Source organism: Lactuca virosa, chromosome 7 (assembly GCF_052849685.1).
Source record: "Lactuca virosa cultivar CGN04683 chromosome 7, Lactuca_virosa_CGN04683_v6, whole genome shotgun sequence".
Taxonomy (NCBI): domain Eukaryota; kingdom Viridiplantae; phylum Streptophyta; class Magnoliopsida; order Asterales; family Asteraceae; genus Lactuca; species Lactuca virosa.
In genome coordinates, this window is record NC_136432.1 from 167,862,307 (window position 1) to 167,882,519 (window position 20,213).

The following is a 20,213-nucleotide window of genomic DNA, read 5'->3' on the forward strand; positions in this document are numbered from 1 at the left end:
AGAATTTAACGTTGTTGGTACATATGACAACTTAGTGTTCTTTTGGTTTTACAGGGCCAATTTGAAAAAAAGCCACATAAGCCTTCATGGGGGTTGGTACATCGAACAAAGTCAATTCATAAAGCTACTACACAACATGTTTTAATAAAGGAGTCACATCATGTTGTGACAAAACAAAGATCATGTGGATCATTTATGTTAAAAATTACTGTATTAAAGAACCAAATTTCTCTAATATAAATATTAAATATTTTTATTTAACAAGTTTGGTTCAAAAACTCTAAAAATGAATCTAACTAACATTTTTTTATTAAAACTTCACGTAAGGCCTTGCCACCTATTAATGTGTGATATGTATTTAATTTATGTTCCCTGTATTTAATGCGGGTCATAATCTAGTATGTTATTAAAATAAGGTGCATATATATATATAAATAATAATAATGATATTTAGTATTTGAAGCAAAAACTATTAAAAATTATATACATGTGATACCAACATCATTCGGACACATTATTATCGGAATCGATTAAATGTTTTTATTTGATTTATTAAGTGTTATATCATAAGCTAAAAATATTTATTTTTTATTAATGATGTAATTTAAATAGCTATCATTGTCACAAATAAAATAACATAGTGATTTGAAATAACAGTTCTCATGATACATTAGTTTGATCATTTTTTTGACATGCATTGTTTTGAATATTTTTGTTGGCCAACATTGTATCTTAGTAGGGTGAATGTGTGATTACCGTCATTATTACATCACGAGAACTGTTGTTTCAAATTGCGGCTCTTGACTGCTATTTTATTTATGGCTGTGCATTTGCAACCACAAACTCGTAATTTTCGACTCTACAGAAGATAACTGTGAAAACTGTTTAGATTACACCACATTAATAAAAGAAAAGTTTATGATATGACACTTAATAAATCAAATAAATATATTAAATCGATTCAAATATTGTTGGTATCATATGTATATGGTTTTTATCTAATTTTTCTTCAAATATTAAATATAATTATTATTTATATATACTTTATTTTAATAACATATAATAAAATTAGAATTAAACTAAAACAAAAAATAAAAATAAAAGTGAAAATAAAACCAATTAAGATCACGTTGGGAAATCATAGATTTCCAAATAAAATGTATAAAATCCAAGATTAGAAAAGTGCAAAAATAATGTGCGTTGGTTATTGTTTGCAAAAGGGCATAAAAGGATAAATATATTTTTATTAAGTGAATAGATAAAAATTCTAAGTGGAATTATCAGTCCCCAATTTAAAAACGCGTAAACCTAGAACGACTTGGTCGATCGTCTTACGTTAATGTATTTTTCTTCTTCTTCATAGTGATCGACTGTTCCTCTTCTTCATCTTATCTGGTGAGTGGTTTTGTTAATCGTTGATTCCCGTTTAAGATCTTTTCTTTTGCCTTTTAGTATATGCGATGATGTTATGGGTACAAAAATGATCTGATTCACTGACATTAAAATCTTGTGAACAACATTTATAGAATATTTCTTTTCAAAATAAATTAGATAATGTAGTTGATAACGACGATCAAGTTTATGTTATTTGAATATTTGTGTACATATGAGTTAGGACATCATCTTATCACCAAAATATGCAGTCGGCTTATTGATTGCAAATATGACAAACATGTGCTTTTCGAAAACTAAATTAAATCGAATTGTATAAATTCCTCAAATTATTTGAGTTAATTTGGATAACAGTTGTACCTAGATGATAGAACTGATATTGTTCTAACTTCTGAAAACATAACTCTTTTATTATTAACTTTATTGTTCTAACTTCTGAAAACATAACTCTTTTAGTATTAACTTTTTTTGTTAGTAAATATATGCAAATGTATTATTTGTGTCCAGTTACTCATGCTCATTACATAGTTGTCAATTGATGAAATTTTAAAACGTTTGCTGCATCCGTTTACCGGTTTACATAAACATGAATATTGACAACAATTCTAAAGTAGAATCAAGTTTATGCAAACAGAGATGCCATGGGAGGATTCTTTCTACTTTCTAGGTTCTTTTGCCAATGCCATGAGCTCAAAGTTTTGTATTGATTTTTAACAAAAATACGATTGAAGTTTCTATATAAACAAATAATTAAAATGTCTTACTGGATTCAAACAAGATTCTTTGAAAATCTTGAAAAGCAAGATATACATCTTTTGTAATACTAATAAAGCTAATTAACTCTATTTTTACATTGGTTTTGATTGCATCCTGATGTTGGAAAAATATAGGAGTACACAATGTCCGATTATCTATGCGAAGATTTGATTGTTGAAATATTTACACGACTACCACCGAAATCCCTCCTCTGATTTAGATCACTCTCTAAATTGTTATATAGTTGCATTTCTAGCCCTTGTTTTATACGCATGCACACTTTTCGATCCCCAAAAAAGATCCTCTTGAGACATGTAAATAATGACGATAATAAAAGAGCAGAAGACTTTTATACATTACACGGAGAAGACGAATTGCCATTGTGTTTGGAACGTGGATACAATGGTATAACAACAGCCGAGTTTCCTTGTAGCACATTTGTCAGAATTGTTGGTTCATGTTATGGAACTTTCTTTTTGAAGATTAATAATAGTTTGAGCCTATGGAACCCTTCAATTAGGCACAAACTAAGTGTGCCTAAATGTCCTCAGAAACCTGATGAACTTGAAACATTCCCTTGGGCAGGGATTGGGTTAGGATTCGACCTAATGAGTGATGATTATAAAATTGTGTGGATATCAGAGTCAAGAAAAAGTTCATTTGTTTATGCGGTGAAAACGGGTGCTTGGTGTGAGATTGCCTCCCCTACACCTCAGTTTTCTTATGTGTTAGATGATGCCTTGTTTTTCAATGGAGTGTTGCATTGGGAGGTACATCGTGATCATATCAAATCACAAGACATATACCTTCCTTCTTATATACTGACATTCGATTTGAGCACTCATGTTTTTGGCATGATTCGGTTGCTTGAACCTGGTTGGTGTTGGAGAACAACAGAACTAACAACCATCCAAGGTTCTCTAGCTTTGATTTCTTATCGTATGGATGTTGATGATACTTGGATTCGGGTATGGAGAGATGCTTCTTGGTATGTGGTTTTTAAATTAGGAACAAATCAACTTCCAATTGAAGGAGCTTTGCAATTGAAACCACAACCGACCATCAATGATGGTGATTTGTTGCTCAAAACTTTTGAGGAAGGGGTCCAAGTTTATAATCCCAAGACGCGGGTGCGATCAAGAGTAGTCAACTTCAATGTTGCTTCTTACGTAATAAACTTTTTTGAGTATGTCGAAACCCTTCATTTGTTAGACAAATCAACCATCTGATTATGGAGGTTGGTATTTTCAATCATTTATTTTATTATTTTCAATCAACATGAGACGTTGGTATGTTCAAGTCCCGCTAGGGACGAAAGTTTAAATATTAGAAGTAGAATAGTGGGTGCTTGTGTAAATTATTCTAAAAATAGTATCAATAATGTGTGTATACTCACAACATCTATATATAAAATTGGCAACGATGATATATAGATATACGAGTCGATTGAATCATGGTCAAAAGAGGAATTCACACCTGGGCACAATATATTGTGGTCTAATATAGTTTATGTGTCTACGTACAAGTATAAATATATGCCATGCTAGATTGAAACATTAAATAGGTTGAAAGTGTAGGAGTCAAAAACTTACAGAGGAAGAAAAGAAAAAGTGATAAAATGGAAGGAGTAGAATTTAGGAAAATGGATGAAATTCACAATAAATTTAGAGATGAAGGGGAAAGGGGGCAATGATATTGTGAAAGATGGAATATTAATGAAAAAATGAAAACTTAAAAATAATTATTGACTAAGGCGGTCAATCTATTGCTCCACATACAAAACGACTCAACTTAAAAATAAAAGTTTACATTTGGATTTGAATTTGGTTTTGGGTTTGGTTTTGGGAATGTCCAGTTTACCTAAAATATTAAAAGTTGCATATATCATTTTTCATGTTGAAAGTTTGGACTCTAACATTGCTCGTCTAATTTTTATGGCATGTCAAGTCAACATGTTTAAGGGTTGAGATGTCTCACTCAAACCCGTTTATTTACATGTAGGGTTTAGTCATGTTTCGTGTCACATCAATAATTGACAACCTTAGCCGTCTATATGGCACAACCACTATTACCAATATAAGTCAACCAACTACTACTTTAATATACCCAAATATACAAATTGATATCCAATACTCGAACCAATATAAGAACGGGTAAACCAATTACCGAAATGTTTTTATCGAAACCCGATTAACTTGAATTTGTGTTTCCATATCCAAATTATAAACGGATAAGTCGATTTGTTTGCATATCGGTTGTTCTAGACAGCCTGGTTAATTGGCTATTAGAATTCGCCCACATCACATACTTAGTATACTAATGAATTTTTATTTTTTGCTGTCAATGATAAAAGCTTTCGTTATTGGCCAATTTTATGGGGAAATCTCTAGAAAAATCTCAATATTTTACCCTATCTTACGAATAAGTCTTAAACTGAAATTTATTTACGAAAAAGCATAAATTGCCAGTAAAAATGACAATTTGATCATTTTTTCCCGGTTTATCGATTTTATTGTTGACCTATTTTATTGCTGACCTGGTTCCATTGAAGTCCTATTATGTTACCCTAATTTACAAATAAGCCTCACACTAAAATTAAGTAATGATTTGACCATTTTCTCCATTGACATACATTTTACCAGTATCATTGATGACCGGAACACGTAGTTATTAAATAAGATGACAAGATGGATATGATGGGTTATATAATGTTACATTTAGCGTAAACTTGATATATATCTCATCTGCTCATTTATGACTATGTCTCGAGGTCAGTAATGAAACCGGTAAAATGTGTATTTCCGGGAAAAAAAAGAGTGGGAAATGAGTTGATGAGATGGATATGTTGGATCACATAAGATTGGATAGGCGGGGTATTTATTAATTTATGTAATTATTGCAGTCTTTGTTGGATGCATTTTATATTCCAAAAAAATATACCATACATCATAATATCAAGTTTTATGGTAACGTAACATTATATAACCCAACACATATATCTCATCATCTCATTTGTTTATGTGATGAAAACGGGCGCTTGGTGTGAGATTGCCTCCCTACACCTCACTAGTTGTGTTACCTGAGGCTTTGTTTTTCAATGGAGTGTTGCATTGGGAGGTACATCGTGATCATATCAAATCACAAGACATATACCTTCCTTCTTATATACTAACATTTGATTTGAGCACTCATGTTTTTGGCATGATTCGGTTGCCTGAACCCGGTTGGCGTTGGAGAACAACAGGACTAACAACCATCCAAAGTTCTCTAGCTTTGATTTCTTATTGTATGGATGTTGATCATACTTGGATTCGGGAATGGAGAGATGCTTCTTGGTATGTGGTTTTTAAATTAGGAACAGATCAACTTCCAATTGAAGGAGATTTGCAATTGAAACCACAACCGACCATCAATGATGGTGATTTGTTGCTCAAAACTTTTGAGGAAGGGGTCCAAGTTTATAATCCCAAGACGCGGGTGAGATCAAGAGTAGTCAACTTCAATGTTGCTTCTGTCGTAATAAACTTTTTTGAGTGTGTCAAAACCCTTCATTTGTTAGACAAATCAACCATCTGATTATGGAGGTTGGTATTTTCAATCATTTATTTTATTATTTTCAATCAACATGAGACGTTGGTATGTTCAAGTCCCGCTAGGGACGAAAGTTTAAATATTAGAAGTAGAATAGTGGGTGCTTGTGTAAATTATTCTAAAAATAGTATCAATAATGTGTGTTTATCTCAATACATCTATATAAAATTGGCAGTCGAATTGAATCATGGTCAAAAGAGGAATTCACACCTGGCACAATATATTGTGGTCTAATATAGTTTATGTGTCTACATACAAACGTCTAGTATAATGATGTTTCATGCTAGATTGAAATGTTAAATAGGTTGAAAGAGTAAGAGTCAGAGACAGACTTACAGAGGCGGAAAAGAACAAGTGATAAAATGGAAGGAGTAGAATTTGGGGAAGCGGATGAAATTCACAATAAATTTAGAGATGAAGGTGAAGGGGGCCAATGGAATTGTGAAGGATGGGATATTAATGGAAAAATGAAAACTTAAAAATAATTATTGACTAAGGCGGTCAATCTGTTGCTCCACATACAAAACGAATCAACTTAAAAATAAAAGTTTACATTTGGATTTGGTTTTGGTTTTTGGAATGTCCGGTTTACCTAAAATATTAAAAGTTGCATATATCATTTTTCATGTTGAATGTTTGGACTCTAACATAACTCGTTTAATTTTTGTGTCATGTCAAGTCAACATGTTAAAGGGTTGAGATGTCTCACTCAAACCTATTTATTTACGTGTGGGGTTTAGTCGTGCTTCGTGTCACATCAATAATCGACACTCCTAACCGTCTATATGGCACCACCACTAGCACCAATATAAGTCGACCAACTATTACTTAAGTATACCCAAATATATAAATTGATATCCAATACTTGAACCAATATAAGAACGGGTAAACCAATTACCGAAATGTTTTTATTCAAACCCGTTTAACCCGAATTTGTGTTTCCATATCAAAATTATAAACGGATAAGCTGATATGTTCGCATATCGGTTGTTCTAGACAGCCTGGTTATCTAAATAAACTGGCTATCAGAATTTGCCCACATCACATACTCAGCGTACTAATGATTTTTTTTTTGTCGTCAATTGATAAAAGCTTCAGTTATTGGCACATTTTATGAGGAAATCTATAGAAAAGTCCCAGTATTTTACCCTAATTTACGAATAAGTCCCAAACTAAAATTTGTTTACGAAAAATCATAAATTACTAGTAAAAATGACAATTTGACCATTTTTCCCGGTTTACCAATTAATTGTTGACCTGGTTCCATTAAAGTCCTATTATATCACCCTAATTTACGAATAAGCTCAAACTAAATTTAAGTGATGATTTTGCCTTTTATACCATGTGACATACATTTTACCAGTTTCATTGATGACCAGAACATCTAGTTGTTAAATAAGATGATAAGATGGATATGATGAATTATATAATGTTACGTTTAGCGTAAACTTTATATTCATCTCATCGACTCATTTATGACTATGTCTCCAAGTCAGTAATGAAACCGATAAAATATGTGTTTCCCAAAAGAAAAGGGGGGGGGGGGGAATGAGTTGATGAGATGGATATGTTGGATTACATAAGAGTAGATAGACGGGGTAGATATTAATTTATGTAAGAGTAAATTACATGGTTAGTCCTTGTCAGTGTCAAATTGCGTGTTTAGTCCATATTTTTAAAAATTAACTCGGACTGTCCCTTATAAGTTTAAATGTTGCTCGGTTAGTCCCTGGCAGACTTGAAATGACTATATTGTCCTTCCTTATTTCTTTTTTGATTTTTTGAGTTGTTTTTATTTATTATATAAAAAATTAAAAGAATGCCCACTACCATCACCACACCCGATCCATCTTCTCCTCAACGCCTATTTCTCTTTCCCCCTCATTCTGCAAATATGTTGAAGAAAAGAAGTATGGAACTATCATCGAAAATTTGGACCATTACGACCGCCGCATACTATCTGTAACACTTGGATATTGGTAAGTTTCTTATTTGGCATTGTTATCAAAAAGTTTGCAAAATGGTCCCTTAGCTAGTATGCGGGGCGAACTTGAGTGGTACGGTTAGCGTACTCGCCTTGCATGGACGCGGAACTCATCCATGTATGTTGCGCGTATATGGAGTACGGACGGCGTACGTGCTCAGACCCAAAACCCTAATTTTTAAGGTTCAAGCCTTATATAATCACCTTAAGTCCCAAAAGCAGCCCCTGACCAGCCTCCATATGCCCTAAACCCTAAATATTGATCCTTAGCCATCATTTTGTGTCTTTAAGCTCTTGAGAAGAAAAGTTGGTGTTTTATTACTCATTTTGAAGGGATAGAAGAAGATTGAAGGTTTATTGCTTGGTGTGAAGTTTAGAGATCCAGAATCATCATTCCTTTTGCAAGTCATTTGAGATATAAAAGTCTTATCTTGACAACTCCTTGCATGGATCTTCTTTTGGACTTGTTTATGGCCATTTTAGTCCATTTTGGTTGGTCTTGATGAGTTAAGGCCGTTTTAGAAGCTAAACCTTGTAGATCTGGATGTTTTGAGGGTTCCTTAGACATAAAAATTCAAACTTTATGGTATTGGTGGTCTCAAGCATGCATTAAGCCATTTGTTAAGTCCTTTGCGCTTTAAGAGCCTCATTAAGCCATGCATGCACGTAAAGTTGACAACTTTACGTGATAAACCACCTTAAGGTAGTTAGATCTAAATGTTGGAGTGAAGTTTTAACCGTTTAAGAGTTAAATAAGAAAGTTGGCCAAACAGGGGGAGTACGTTGGGCGTACAAGCTGGTACGCCGCGAGTACAAGCCCTAAAGCGAGTACGCTTAGCATACAAGCTTAGTACGCCCCGCGTACTCAGCAGTGGGTTTTGGAAGTTGGGTTCTTCGGTATTGGGCCCATTTTGGACCTTAGGAATCTAGGGCTTTATTTTGGGCCATCAGAATATTGTTTTGGGCTAAGAATTTTTTTTGGATCTTAGTTTAAGGCACATGAAGGGGTTTGGGGCCAATTTGGAAAATTGGGCCATAATGGGCTTTGGGTGATTATTTTAGAATTTGGGCCTTTAGACAAATTGGATTGGGCCTAGGCCTTGGACCAAATATAGGGAAGGGTAAAAATGTCTTTTACCCTAGGTTGGACTCTTAGGGTGAGTCAAGATCCAATTATTAATTGGATGATGCTTTGTGATTATAGTGCGGGAATTTTTAGTGGGCCAACAGCTAGAGATTTATCCGTGAGATTCGGAAATACGATGTGAGTTTCCTCACTATGATTAGCAGGTCGCATACACCAATGTTGGCCCATGGCTTTGTATGTTAGGATGCTAGATGTCTGTGTGACTCTTGTATGTGTTATGTGTTCGTATGCTTACCGGGGCGGGGCCCAATGACCATCATGTATGTTATGTATCTGTGATTATTGCATGTGTTTTGTGTTTATATGTTTATATGTATGACGGGCGGGGCCCGATGACGGGCGGGACCCATTATGTGTTTATTTATGTATGTATGGTATAGTAATTTAGGGAACTCACTAAGCTTTGTGCTTACGGTTTTCAGTTTATGTTTCAGGTACTTCTGGTTTCAAATGGAAGAGCTTAGTATGATTGCAGAGCACACACCACTCGATTCCACGTTTTGTGATTCACTCTGATGATTGTTGATGTATTGATACAATTTTTTTATCTTGGTTTTATGACAATGACATGGTTTACTATTTTATTAATCTAGAAATGAAAATGTTCGGATCTTATTTTTGGGATGTTTCACTATTATCGGACCATCACCTCGCCCTCTTGAGCAAACCATTGGCACCATCAAACCCTCACTCACTCCCCTCTCTCTAGACTCCAATAATCCTCTCTCTCTCTCTCCCATGTTAACTCCAGTCACCTGTCGGCAACCCTATTTCTGCTGGCAACCTTATTTCTTTCGTACCGGAAATCACGACAGCAACCACGGGATAAGAGATGATGACGATGTAAATATGAGATGATCCAGTTTTTTACATATTTCAGATCTATGTCGTTATTGGTGTAAAGATAGTAGATTGGGGTGACATGGAGCTTGAATCGATGGTTCGAAGACAGTGATTGCACAGCAGTGACGACGATGGTGATGTTTTGGAAATCGTCTCCACCATCGACCACCAGCACCTCTGGTACCGATGGTGTTATTTTGACAATGGCCCTCATCTACCTTCTTTCACCTCTATTAGATACGAATCTGACCTCCTTCAACTCCATCAAAGACACCACAACCTTTACCTCCACTTATATCTACTATTGTCTACTGTGAACCTGAAATCCTATATGCAAAAAACCCAAACAGGTTTCAGGTTGCAGAAAACCAGTGGCATCCGGTTTGAGAAATCGTTTCTGAAATAAGTTATTGTGTGGGTGTGGTTATCGTTTTTGGTGGTCAATGCTCAAGAACACAGTTAACATATAGGAAGAGATTAACATACGAAAAGGAAAGGTATGAGTTGAAGATGGAGTGATGGGATGTGGTGGTCCACATTTCTTTTTTTATTTTTTATTTATATTAAAAACTAGGTGTGAGACCCGTGTATTACACGGGTTTATTAAAATGACCAAAAGTAACGGTGTGAGAAAAAAAAAGATCATTCACGTAAGTTTTGGTAATCGCAAAAACCATGTTCATAAAAAAAATAAGTAATGATTGAGTTTGTGACATTTGGTAAACCATATTGACCATTTATATAATTTGGTCTTAAGTAATCTATACTAATAAAATTAATTAATATGAATTCACAAATGGAATGTTATATCTACATTAATATACGTATACATTAATTAATATTTTAATAGAAAGAGAAATTCACAAATATAAAGTTACTATATACATTAATTAATATATTAATTAAAATTAATTAATATGAGTTGGCATTTAATAAGTGGATTTGAATAAAAGAGAAAAAAAAACTATAAAAATACAAATGGATATTAAATAATTCAAAAAATCTAGAAAATGATAAGTGTCAAAATGAAGGAGAACAATACATATGGCAAAATCATTCTTATTTATTAGGGTAGATAATTAACAAATTAAAAAGAAATCAAAAAATAAATGACGAAGGACAATATAGTCTTTTCAGGTCAGGTAGGGGCGAAACGTGCAAGTTTTAAACATATGAGGGACGGACTGAGTTAATTTTTGAAAATAATGACTAAATGCGTATTTTAGCACTCGGACAAGGGATGAACCGTGTAAATATTGCCGTTTCGTTGGACGCCTTTTGTATTCCAAAAATGATATCAAGTTTTATGATAAACGTAACATTATATAACCCAACACATATATCTCCTCATCTCGCTTAGTGACTAAACGTTCAAGATGGCAATAATGAAACCACTAGAACGTATGATAAAGGGAAGAAAAATAGGTCAAATCATCATTTAATTTCCAAGACAGCAATAATGAAACCACTAGAACGTATGATAAAAGGAAGAAAAATAGGCCAAATCATCATTTAATTTATTAATTGAGAGAATTATTCATATGATAAACAAAACAATGGACTTTAATAAAATAAGGCCGGTAATGAAAATAAGGTCGGTAATGAAACAGTAAACCCCAAGAAAAATTTGTTAAACCGATATTTTTATCGATAATTCATATTTTTTCGTAAATAAAAGTTAATTTATGATTTTTTTTTTTTTGTAAATTATGATAAAAATATCAAGACTATATCATGGTCAAAGATCAGTGCACGTAAAATCGGTTGCTGGATACAAATTGCACCTCCGAGATTCCCAACACTATTTCTCCGGCCGACATGAATTTTCCGGCGACATCTTTGGTGATATTCACCGGCCATTATGTCCTGCGAAATAGTTTCCGATCCCAACTCAAATCATATCTTTTTTTCAATACCAGGTTTTGTATGCGTCGACTTTGTTTCCAGACAATCCCATAATCACCTTCAAATCCACCATTGAAGAACACTAGAAAGAAGCATCTAAATTAACAGCGGAAAATCTACTTTAGATCCTGACACGAAATTGAAATAAATGTAGAGTTGAAATCGTATAAACTGGCAGGAACAATTGAAGAAAGTTCAAAATTTTAAACATGGGTGAAATCCATTGATTGTGTAAAAGATTTTTTCTTGTATGTAATCCTCTTCTCCAACCAACAACTAAAGAACATCAAAACGGGTCATTTTACAGCGACTACATAAACACCACAAAAAAAAGCCTCATTGAAACCTAACAACAATGCAAGAAATATCATCCCTGCTCTTCTTCTCAACCGCCTCCTTGATGATTTTCTTCGCCGCCGATCGAGGGTCCTTTGTATCCTTCACGCAATCCACCGCCTCCTGATTCGACATCACCTTCCAAACACCATCACTCGCCAAGATCAAAAACTCAGTATCATCATCCACAATCTCCACCAACACATCTGGTTCTGAACTTATATGCTCCTTCAACCTCCGGTCACCAAACGACCTCGTCATCGCCAAGCTCCCATCAACTCGCGCACAATCCCCTACACAATTTCATCAATCATTCAATACAGTATTCACCACAACATATAACAATCGATCTTCTGATTTCAATTTAATACCTAGGTATTCAGTTACGAAACCCCCTTTTTCTTCAATGACCTTCCGCTCCTTGTTAGGCTCGTGATCGACGGACAACTGTTTTGCTACACCGTCGCGACATAAAACCGCTCGCGAGTCGCCGACGTTTGCCACCACTAACTTCTCGCAGTTTATCAGGATAGCTGTAACAGCTGTTGAACCTCCTTTACGCTTCTTGATCGCTTTATTCATAATCATGGAGTCTGTGAATTCATACGTGTTGAGTGGTGAAGCCACTTGTTTAGTGGCAGACAAAAGTAAAGGCAGAAAACATGCAAGAAATCATGGCACCATGTTTCACGGATCATGATTAGCAGCTACTTTTGACAACTTGCAATTTCAATCTCTATATATAGTAATCATATGTATTTGTAAACGGTGTACCAAGATCAATAGAATATATTCCTAGTTACCAAGAGTGGACGTAGGTCAGAAATTCGACCGAACCACTATAAATCATTGTGTTCTTGTTTTTCTATAATTCGTGAGTTGAGAGAGAGAGTTTCGTGTTAGTGTCTCGATCCTAACAAGTGGTATCAGAGCAAGGTTTTAGCTCCAGAAGGTGATTTTCAGTTTTTGGTCGAAATTTTTTTTCGTCAAAAACGATTTTGGTGTATACCGTTGGAAAGGTCTCGTTCCGAAGATTCCGAAAATATTTTTTTCTGGATTTTTTGACCACCGGAAGACGTCCAAATCGCCGGTCAAAGGTTGCCGGAATAGTTACCGGAAAAACCAGTTTCGCCGGAGAAGACGACACTGTAGCACCGAAGTTCCGCCGGAGAAGACGACACTGTAGCACCGAAGTTCCGCCGGAGAAGTCGACACTGTAGCACCGGAGTTCTGCCGGGAGAAGACGCCACTGTAGCAGGCACTGTAGCACGACGTCAGCGGTGACGTCAACAGAAACTGTAGCAAGCACTGTAGCACGACGTCAGAGGTGACGTCAGCAGGCACTGTAGCAACAATGTAGCAGATTTGAAAATTTGCAGTTTAGCCCCTGAACTTTCAGAAAATTGCAGTTTAGCCCCTGAACTTTCAGAAAATTGCAGTTTAGCCCCTAATCTTTCAGAAAATGGCAGAAAACAGTAAGCTTCAGATTGAGAAGTTTGATGGGAAAGATTTTGGTTGGTGGAAGATGCAAATTGAAGATTTGCTCGTGCAGAAAGACTTGGACGCAGTTTTAGGTGAAAAACCGGAGGCGATAACACAGGCAAACTGGGAGATTTTGGATAAGAAGGCCAAGGCATTTATTAGACTGACGTTGTCAAAGGATGTTGCCTTCAACATTTTGAAGGAGACCTCGGCAAAGGGAATCATGGAGGCATTGTCTAATATGTACGAGAAGCCGTCGGCAGCAAATAAAGTCTTCCTGATTCGGGAGCTAGTCAACACGAGGATGAGAGAAGGAAGTTCAGTTACAGTACACAAATAGTGTGATATACATCTTTTGTAATACTAATAAAGCTTAACTCTATTTTTACAATGGTTTTGATTGCATCCTGATGTTGGGAAAATGTAGGAGTACACAATGTCAGATTATCTATGCGAACAATTGATTGTTGAAATATTTACAAGACTACCATCCAAAACCCTCCTCCGATTTAGATCACTCTCTAAATCGTTATATACTTGTATCTCTAGCCCTGGTTTTATACGCATGCACACTTTTCGATCCCCGAAAAAGATCCTCTTGAGACATGCAAATAATGACGATATAAAAAGAGAAGAAGACTTTTATACATTACACGGAGAAGACGAATTGTTATTGTGTTTGGAACGTGGATACAATGGTATAACAAGAGACGAGTTTCCTTGTAGCACATTTGTCAGAATTGTTGGTTCATGTTATGGAACTTTCTTTTTGAAGATTAATAATAATTTGAGCCTATGGAACCCTTCAATTAGGCACAAACTAAGTGTGCCTAAATGTCCTCAGAAACCCGATGAACTTGAAACATTCCCTTGGGCAGGGATTGGGTTAGGATTCGACCCAATTGGTGATGATTACAAAATTGTGTGGATATCAGAGTCAAGAAAAAGTTCATTTGTTTATGCGGTGAAAACGGGCGCTTGGTGTGAGATTGCCTCCCCTACACCTCAGTTTTCTTATGTGTTACCTGAGGCCGTGTTTTTCAATGGAGTGTTGCATTGGGAGGTACATTGTGATCATATCAAATCACAAGACATATACCTTCCTTCTTATATACTGACATTTGATTTGAGCACTCATGTTTTTGGCATGATTCGGTTGCCTGAACCCGATTGGTGTTGGAGAACAACAGGACTAACAACTATCCAAAGTTCTCTAGCTTTGATTTCTTATCGTATGGATGTTGATGATACTTGGATTCGGGTATGGAGAGATAATTCTTGGGATGTGGTTTTTAAATTAGGAACAGATCAACTTCCAATTGAAGGAGCTTTGCAATTGAAACCACAACCGAGCATCAATGATGGTGATTTGTTGCTCAAAGCTTTTGAGGAAGGGGTCCAAGTTTATAATCCTAAGACGAGGTTGCGATCAAGAGTAGTCAACTTCAATGATGCTTCTTACGTAATAAACTTTTTTGAGTATGTCGAAACCCTTCATTTGTTAGACAAATCAACTATATGATTATGGAGATTGGTATTTTCAATGATTTATTTTATTGTTTTCAATCAACATGAGACGTTGGTATGTTGAAGTCCCGCTAAGGACGAAAGTTTAAAATATTAGAAGTAGAATAGTGGGTGCTTGTGTAAATTATTTTAAAAAGAGTATCAATAATGTGTGTGTATACTCACAACATCTATATAAAATTGGCAACGATGATATATAGATATATGAGTCGAATTGAATCATGGTCAAAAGAGGAATTCACACCAAGGACAATATATTGTTGTCCAATATAGTTTGTGTCTACAAACAAACGTCTAGTATAAATTTGTCATGCTAGATTGAAACATTAAATATGAAAGAGTATGAGTCAAAAGACTTACAGAGGTAGAAAAGAAAAAGTGACAAAATGGAAGGAGTAGAGTTTAGGAAAACGGATGAAATTCATAATAAATTTAGAGATGAAGGGGAAAGGGGGCAATGATACTGTGAAGGATGGAATATTAATGAAAAAAATGAAAACTTAAAAGTAATTATTGACTAAGGCGGTCAATCTGTTGCTCCACGAATGACTACTTAAAAATAAAAGTTTACATTTGGATTTGAATTTGGTTTCGGATTTGATTTTGGGAATGTCCAATTTACCTAAAATATTAAAAGTTGCATATATCATTTTCCATGTTGAAAGTTTGGGCTCTAACAAAAGTTGCATATATCATTTTTCATGTTGAAAGTTTGGACTCTAACATTGCTTGTTTAATTTTTGTGGCATGTCAAGTCAACATGTTTAAGGGTTGAGATGTCTCACTCAAACCTGTTTATTTACGTGTCATGTTTAGTCGTGTTTTGTTTCGTATCAATAATTGACACCCCTAGCCGTCTATATGGCACCGCCACTAGCACCAATATAAGTCGACCAACTACTACTTGAGTATACCCAAATATACAAATTGATATCCAATACTCGAACCAATATAAGAACGGGTAAACCAATTACCGAAATGTTTTTATCGAAAATCGATTAACCCAAATTTGTGTTTCTATATCCAAATTATAAACGGATAAGCCGATTTGTTTGCATATTGGTTGTTCTAGACAACCTTGTTAATTGGCCATAAAAATTTGCCCACATCATATACTCGGTATACTAATGAATTTTTACTTTTTTTGCCGTCAATTGATAAAAGCTTCTGTTATTGGCAAATTTTATGGGGAAATCTCTAGAAAAGTCCAAATATTTTACCTTAATTTACGAATAAGTCTTAAACTAAAATTTGTTTACGAAAAAACATATATTACTGGTAAAAATGACAATTTGATCATTTTTTCCCGGTTTACTGATTTCATTGCTGACCTAGTTCCATTAAAGTCCTATTATGTTACCATAATTTACGAATAAGCATCAAATTAAAATTAAGTAATGATTTGACCATTTTCTTTATGTGGCATGCAATTTACTAGTTTCATTAATGACCGGAACACCTAGTTATTAAATAAGATGATAAGATGGATATGATAGGTTATATAATGTTACGTTTAGCGTAAACTTGATATCCTTCTCATCGGCTCATTTATGATTATGTCTCCAGGTCAGTAACAAAACCGGTAAAATGTGTGTTTCCAGGAAAAAAGTAAGTTGATGAGATGGATATGCTAGACTACATAAGATTAGATAGACGGTGTAGTTATTAATTTATATAATTATTGTGGTATTCGTTGGATGTATTTTATATTCCAAAAATATACGATACATCATAATATCAAGTTTTATGATAAACGTAACATAATATAACCCAACACATATATATTTCATCATCTCATTTAATGACTAGCCGTTCAGGTCGTCAATGAAACCATTAAAACGTATGATAAAGGGAAAAGAAATAGACCGAACATCTCTTAATTTTATGTTGAGACTTATTCGTAAATTATGATAAAATAATAGACTTTAATAAAATGAGATCGATAATAAAACCGATAAATCGGGAAAAATAGATTAAACCGACATTTTTACCGATAATTCGTGTTTTTCGTAAACAAATATCAGTTTGAGATTTTTTTGGTAAATTCTGATAAAGTATTCTGGAGACCTTCAGAATGTCCCGGTGATCGACTATTTAACGTAAAGCCGGTTTTTGGAGTCAAAATGCACCTCCAAGACTCCCAACACTGGTTCTTTTCTCAGGCCAACATGAATTTTCCAGCGACATCTTTGGTGATATTCACCAGGCCAATATATCCAGCGAAATTGTTTCCGATCCCAACTCAAATCATATCTTTTTTTCAAAACCAGGTTTTGTATGGGTCGACTTCGTTTCCAGACAATCCCATAATCACCTTCAAACCACCATTGAAGCCCACTAGAAAGAAGCATCTAAATTAACAGCTGAAAATCTACTTTTAGATCCTGACACGAAATTGAAATAACTGTAGAGTTGAAATCGTATAAACGGGCAGGAACAATTGAAGAAAGTTCGAAATTTTAAACATCGGTGAAATCCATTGTTTGTGTAAAAGATTTTTCTTGTATGTAATCCTCTTCTCCAACCAACAACTAAAGAACATCAAAACGGGTCATTTTACAGCGACTACATAAACACCACAAAAAAAGCCTCATTGAAACCTAACAACAATGCAAGAAATATCATCCCTGCTTTTCTTCTCAACCGCCTCCTTGATGATTTTCTTCGCCGCCGATCGAGGGTCCTCCGTATCCTTCACGCAATCCACCGCCTCCTGATTCGACATCACCTTCCAAACACCATCACTCGCCAAGATCAAAAACTCAGTATCATCATCCACAATTTCCACCAACACATCTGGTTCTGAACTTATATGCTCCTTCAACCTCCGGTCACCAAACGACCTCGTCATCGCCAAGCTCCCATCAACTCTCGCACAATCCCCTGCACAATTTCATCAATCATTCACTTCACCAAATATCGAACTATGATAATGATCAATTCTCTGATTTCAATTTAAAACCTGGGTATTTGGTTACGAAACCCCCTTTTTCTTCGATGACCTTCCGCTCCTTGTTAGGCTCGTGATCGACGGACAACTGTTTTGCTACACCGACGCGGCATAAAACCGCTCGCGAGTCACCGACGTTTGCCACCACTAACTTCTCGCAGTTTATCAGGATAGCTGTAACAGCTGTTGAACCTCCTTTACGCTTCTTGATCGCTTTATCGATAATTGTGGAGTCTGTGAATTCATACGCTCGCCTAATCGCTTCTTCCGGCTCAGTCCAAAAGTCATGCTGATCTTCGAATTACAGAATTATCATCAAGAAGACCATGAAAATGGGGAGAAGATTTTTAATTACCTGGTTTATGATATTGTCGAAGAGATGTGACCGGAGATAATCTGGAACTTCCTGGCTCAAATGGCCGTCGAATACAGCAAACAATCCAAGCTCGTTGCCATCGACTTGCTTAAATTGTGTAAAAACATAATCCTCCATTGGATGTGGTTGTTTGCCCTCAACGGAATGGTATCCATGGGTTATCTTCTTGTTTATCCTGCTCCTCCCTTTTCCAGTTTCAACTGTAGCTGAACTCAGATCACGTTTTTCCTAGTGAAATTAGGTGGCGTATGATCAGAAATTCAAAATGTTGAACGAATTCATAAAAGGGGGAGGGTTTTAGGGTACCTGCATCTTACATCCGACGGAAGCTTCAGCTTCTGGTTATTGATTTTTGATCGTTTTCGCCGGCGTTATATAGGAAGAATCGCCGACGGAGGTTAAGCGGTGGAAGATGAGACATGCTGTAAAACTGCCACGACGAAGAGGTTGATTATGACTCACGTATTCATGTATAAATACTGGAGTTATTCTTTGTAGTAGTAAAGAAGTTTTAAAAAATTGTGGAAATTTTGATTAATAATTAGACAGACATATGTAAGTTGAAAAATCTTACTGAAAATGGGATATTGCATGTCTTTGTTGAATTAAAATGGTGAATACATATAATCTTATCATTTTTTGATTGTAAAAAAATAATTTTATTCCAAAACCACAAATAATGAAGATAGTTTCATCATAGCAAGAGGAGTCCATTTCATGTTGAATGGTAGCCTTTATTAGTTTATTTTCCAATGGCTTTAATGCTTACTGGTTGATGATTTTAGGCTTCGATCCTTCACAAAAAATATCCAAAGTTTCAATTGCTTTTCAGGAGGCTTCTTCCCATGGCCTCAACTTGGGCTTTTAATGATTGTGGTGTCACTCCTTTACAATACTCCTTTCAGTCCCTTGGCTCTTACAATGAAATGAGCAAATGTTCAAGGTACATTTTTTAAAAAATTTCGACTATTATTCAAGAATTCTCTTTGGTGAGTGACATTTTTTTTTGGTTTTGATTGTTATGTGGTTGAAAAAGGGTTCAATTTGATGGTAAATGAGGCAAGAAGATTTAAGATAAAGTTAGTTTTGAGTTTGATAAACAGTTACAAAAATCTTGATGGTAAAAAGCAATATGTGAATTGTGCAAGAAATCAATGCCAATATTGTTAAGATTATGATCAAAACTTGTGATTTGGTTAAGTATGATGAACATCTTCTCCAACATTTGTTAATATTATGATCAAGAAAAAAGTCATAATCAACCGGCAACTTTATAAGTGGTTATCCAAAGAAAACAATAATTAAGAAAATACTAGGTTTACTTGGTAAGACAAATGTTTTAGTTTAAACAGAAAGTCTTTACTAAAATATACGTAAATTTGATGGGGGAAATTGAACCTGAAACTTTTGAGATGGGTTAGGTCGGGTTTGTGGTTATGGGATCGAGTATGACATTCTTTTTTCTAAAACATTTTGCAGGTTTGAGATGGTTATAATATTAAGGTAATATTCGTTCAATTAACCTCTCTCTTACCCTACATAAAACCATTTATATTTTTATAATACTTGTACTGTTATTAATAATAATATGATTTTAAAATTATATTATAGTATTATATGTAATTTTAGAAATATAAAATTTCTTATGTACCTTATTACTACTTAGAGATTAATGATATTGTTTTTATTATCCATGTTAGAAATTTTAAATTTTATATGTTGATGATTATATTTAAATAACATATTAAACTTTGTAATGTTCCTAGGAATTGAAAGTATTAAAACATCAAGTTGTTTTTGTAGGAGATTGTATCAAAGGTAATAAAAATCCCAACGTTTGACCTATTATGATTATAAATAAAAAGTTTGATACCAATAAATAATATCATATACCTGTAAACATGATGATTATTTATAAACCGGA

At 34.8% G+C, this 20,213-nt stretch overlaps 3 protein-coding genes and 1 pseudogene across 4 annotated transcripts; 2 read left to right on the forward strand and 2 right to left on the reverse strand.

The window, feature by feature from the left end:
• The first annotated feature begins 1,271 nt into the window (after positions 1-1,271).
• On the forward strand, positions 1,272-3,487 carry LOC145125893 (F-box/kelch-repeat protein At3g06240-like). Its single transcript, XM_079061302.1, has 2 exons — positions 1,272-1,395; positions 2,283-3,487. Exon 2 carries the CDS (start codon positions 2,421-2,423, stop codon positions 3,375-3,377), a length of 957 nt encoding a protein of 318 aa, XP_078917428.1. The 5' UTR covers positions 1,272-1,395; positions 2,283-2,420; the 3' UTR covers positions 3,378-3,487.
• An 8,366-nt stretch (positions 3,488-11,853) lies between these two features.
• Positions 11,854-12,652, reverse strand: LOC145127297 (putative protein phosphatase 2C 39 pseudogene; annotated as a pseudogene).
• Positions 12,653-14,001: 1,349 nt separating this feature from the next.
• LOC145127298 (F-box/kelch-repeat protein At3g06240-like) lies at positions 14,002-14,958 on the forward strand. The gene has a single exon (XM_079062516.1). It carries the CDS (start codon positions 14,002-14,004, stop codon positions 14,956-14,958), a length of 957 nt encoding a protein of 318 aa, XP_078918642.1.
• Positions 14,959-17,442: 2,484 nt separating this feature from the next.
• Positions 17,443-18,851, reverse strand: LOC145125867 (putative protein phosphatase 2C 39). 2 transcript variants are annotated; one of them, XM_079061272.1, is made up of 4 exons: positions 18,596-18,851; positions 18,269-18,517; positions 17,926-18,202; positions 17,443-17,846 (listed from the first exon to the last, which is right to left on the reverse strand). In XM_079061272.1, exons 1-4 carry the CDS (start codon positions 18,599-18,601, stop codon positions 17,554-17,556), a joined length of 825 nt encoding a protein of 274 aa, XP_078917398.1. In that variant the 5' UTR covers positions 18,602-18,851; the 3' UTR covers positions 17,443-17,553. The 2 variants fall into 2 exon arrangements, with proteins under 2 accessions (XP_078917398.1, XP_078917399.1); XM_079061273.1 differs by having other exon boundaries at positions 18,269-18,495; positions 18,596-18,850.
• Positions 18,852-20,213: the final 1,362 nt, after the last annotated feature.

Coding starts and splice junctions, on each gene's coding strand:
- LOC145125893 (XM_079061302.1), top strand. CDS start 2,421: ATGCACACTTTTCGATCCCCAAAAAAGATCCTCTTGAGACATGTAAAT.
- LOC145125867 (XM_079061272.1), bottom strand. Junction 18,203..18,268: donor TCGACAATATCATAAACCAG/GTAATTAAAAAT, acceptor TTCGAAGATCAG/CATGACTTTTGGACTGAGCC. Junction 17,847..17,925: donor TTTCGTAACCAAATACCCAG/GTTTTAAATTGA, acceptor GAAATTGTGCAG/GGGATTGTGCGAGAGTTGAT.
- LOC145127298 (XM_079062516.1), top strand. CDS start 14,002: ATGCACACTTTTCGATCCCCGAAAAAGATCCTCTTGAGACATGCAAAT.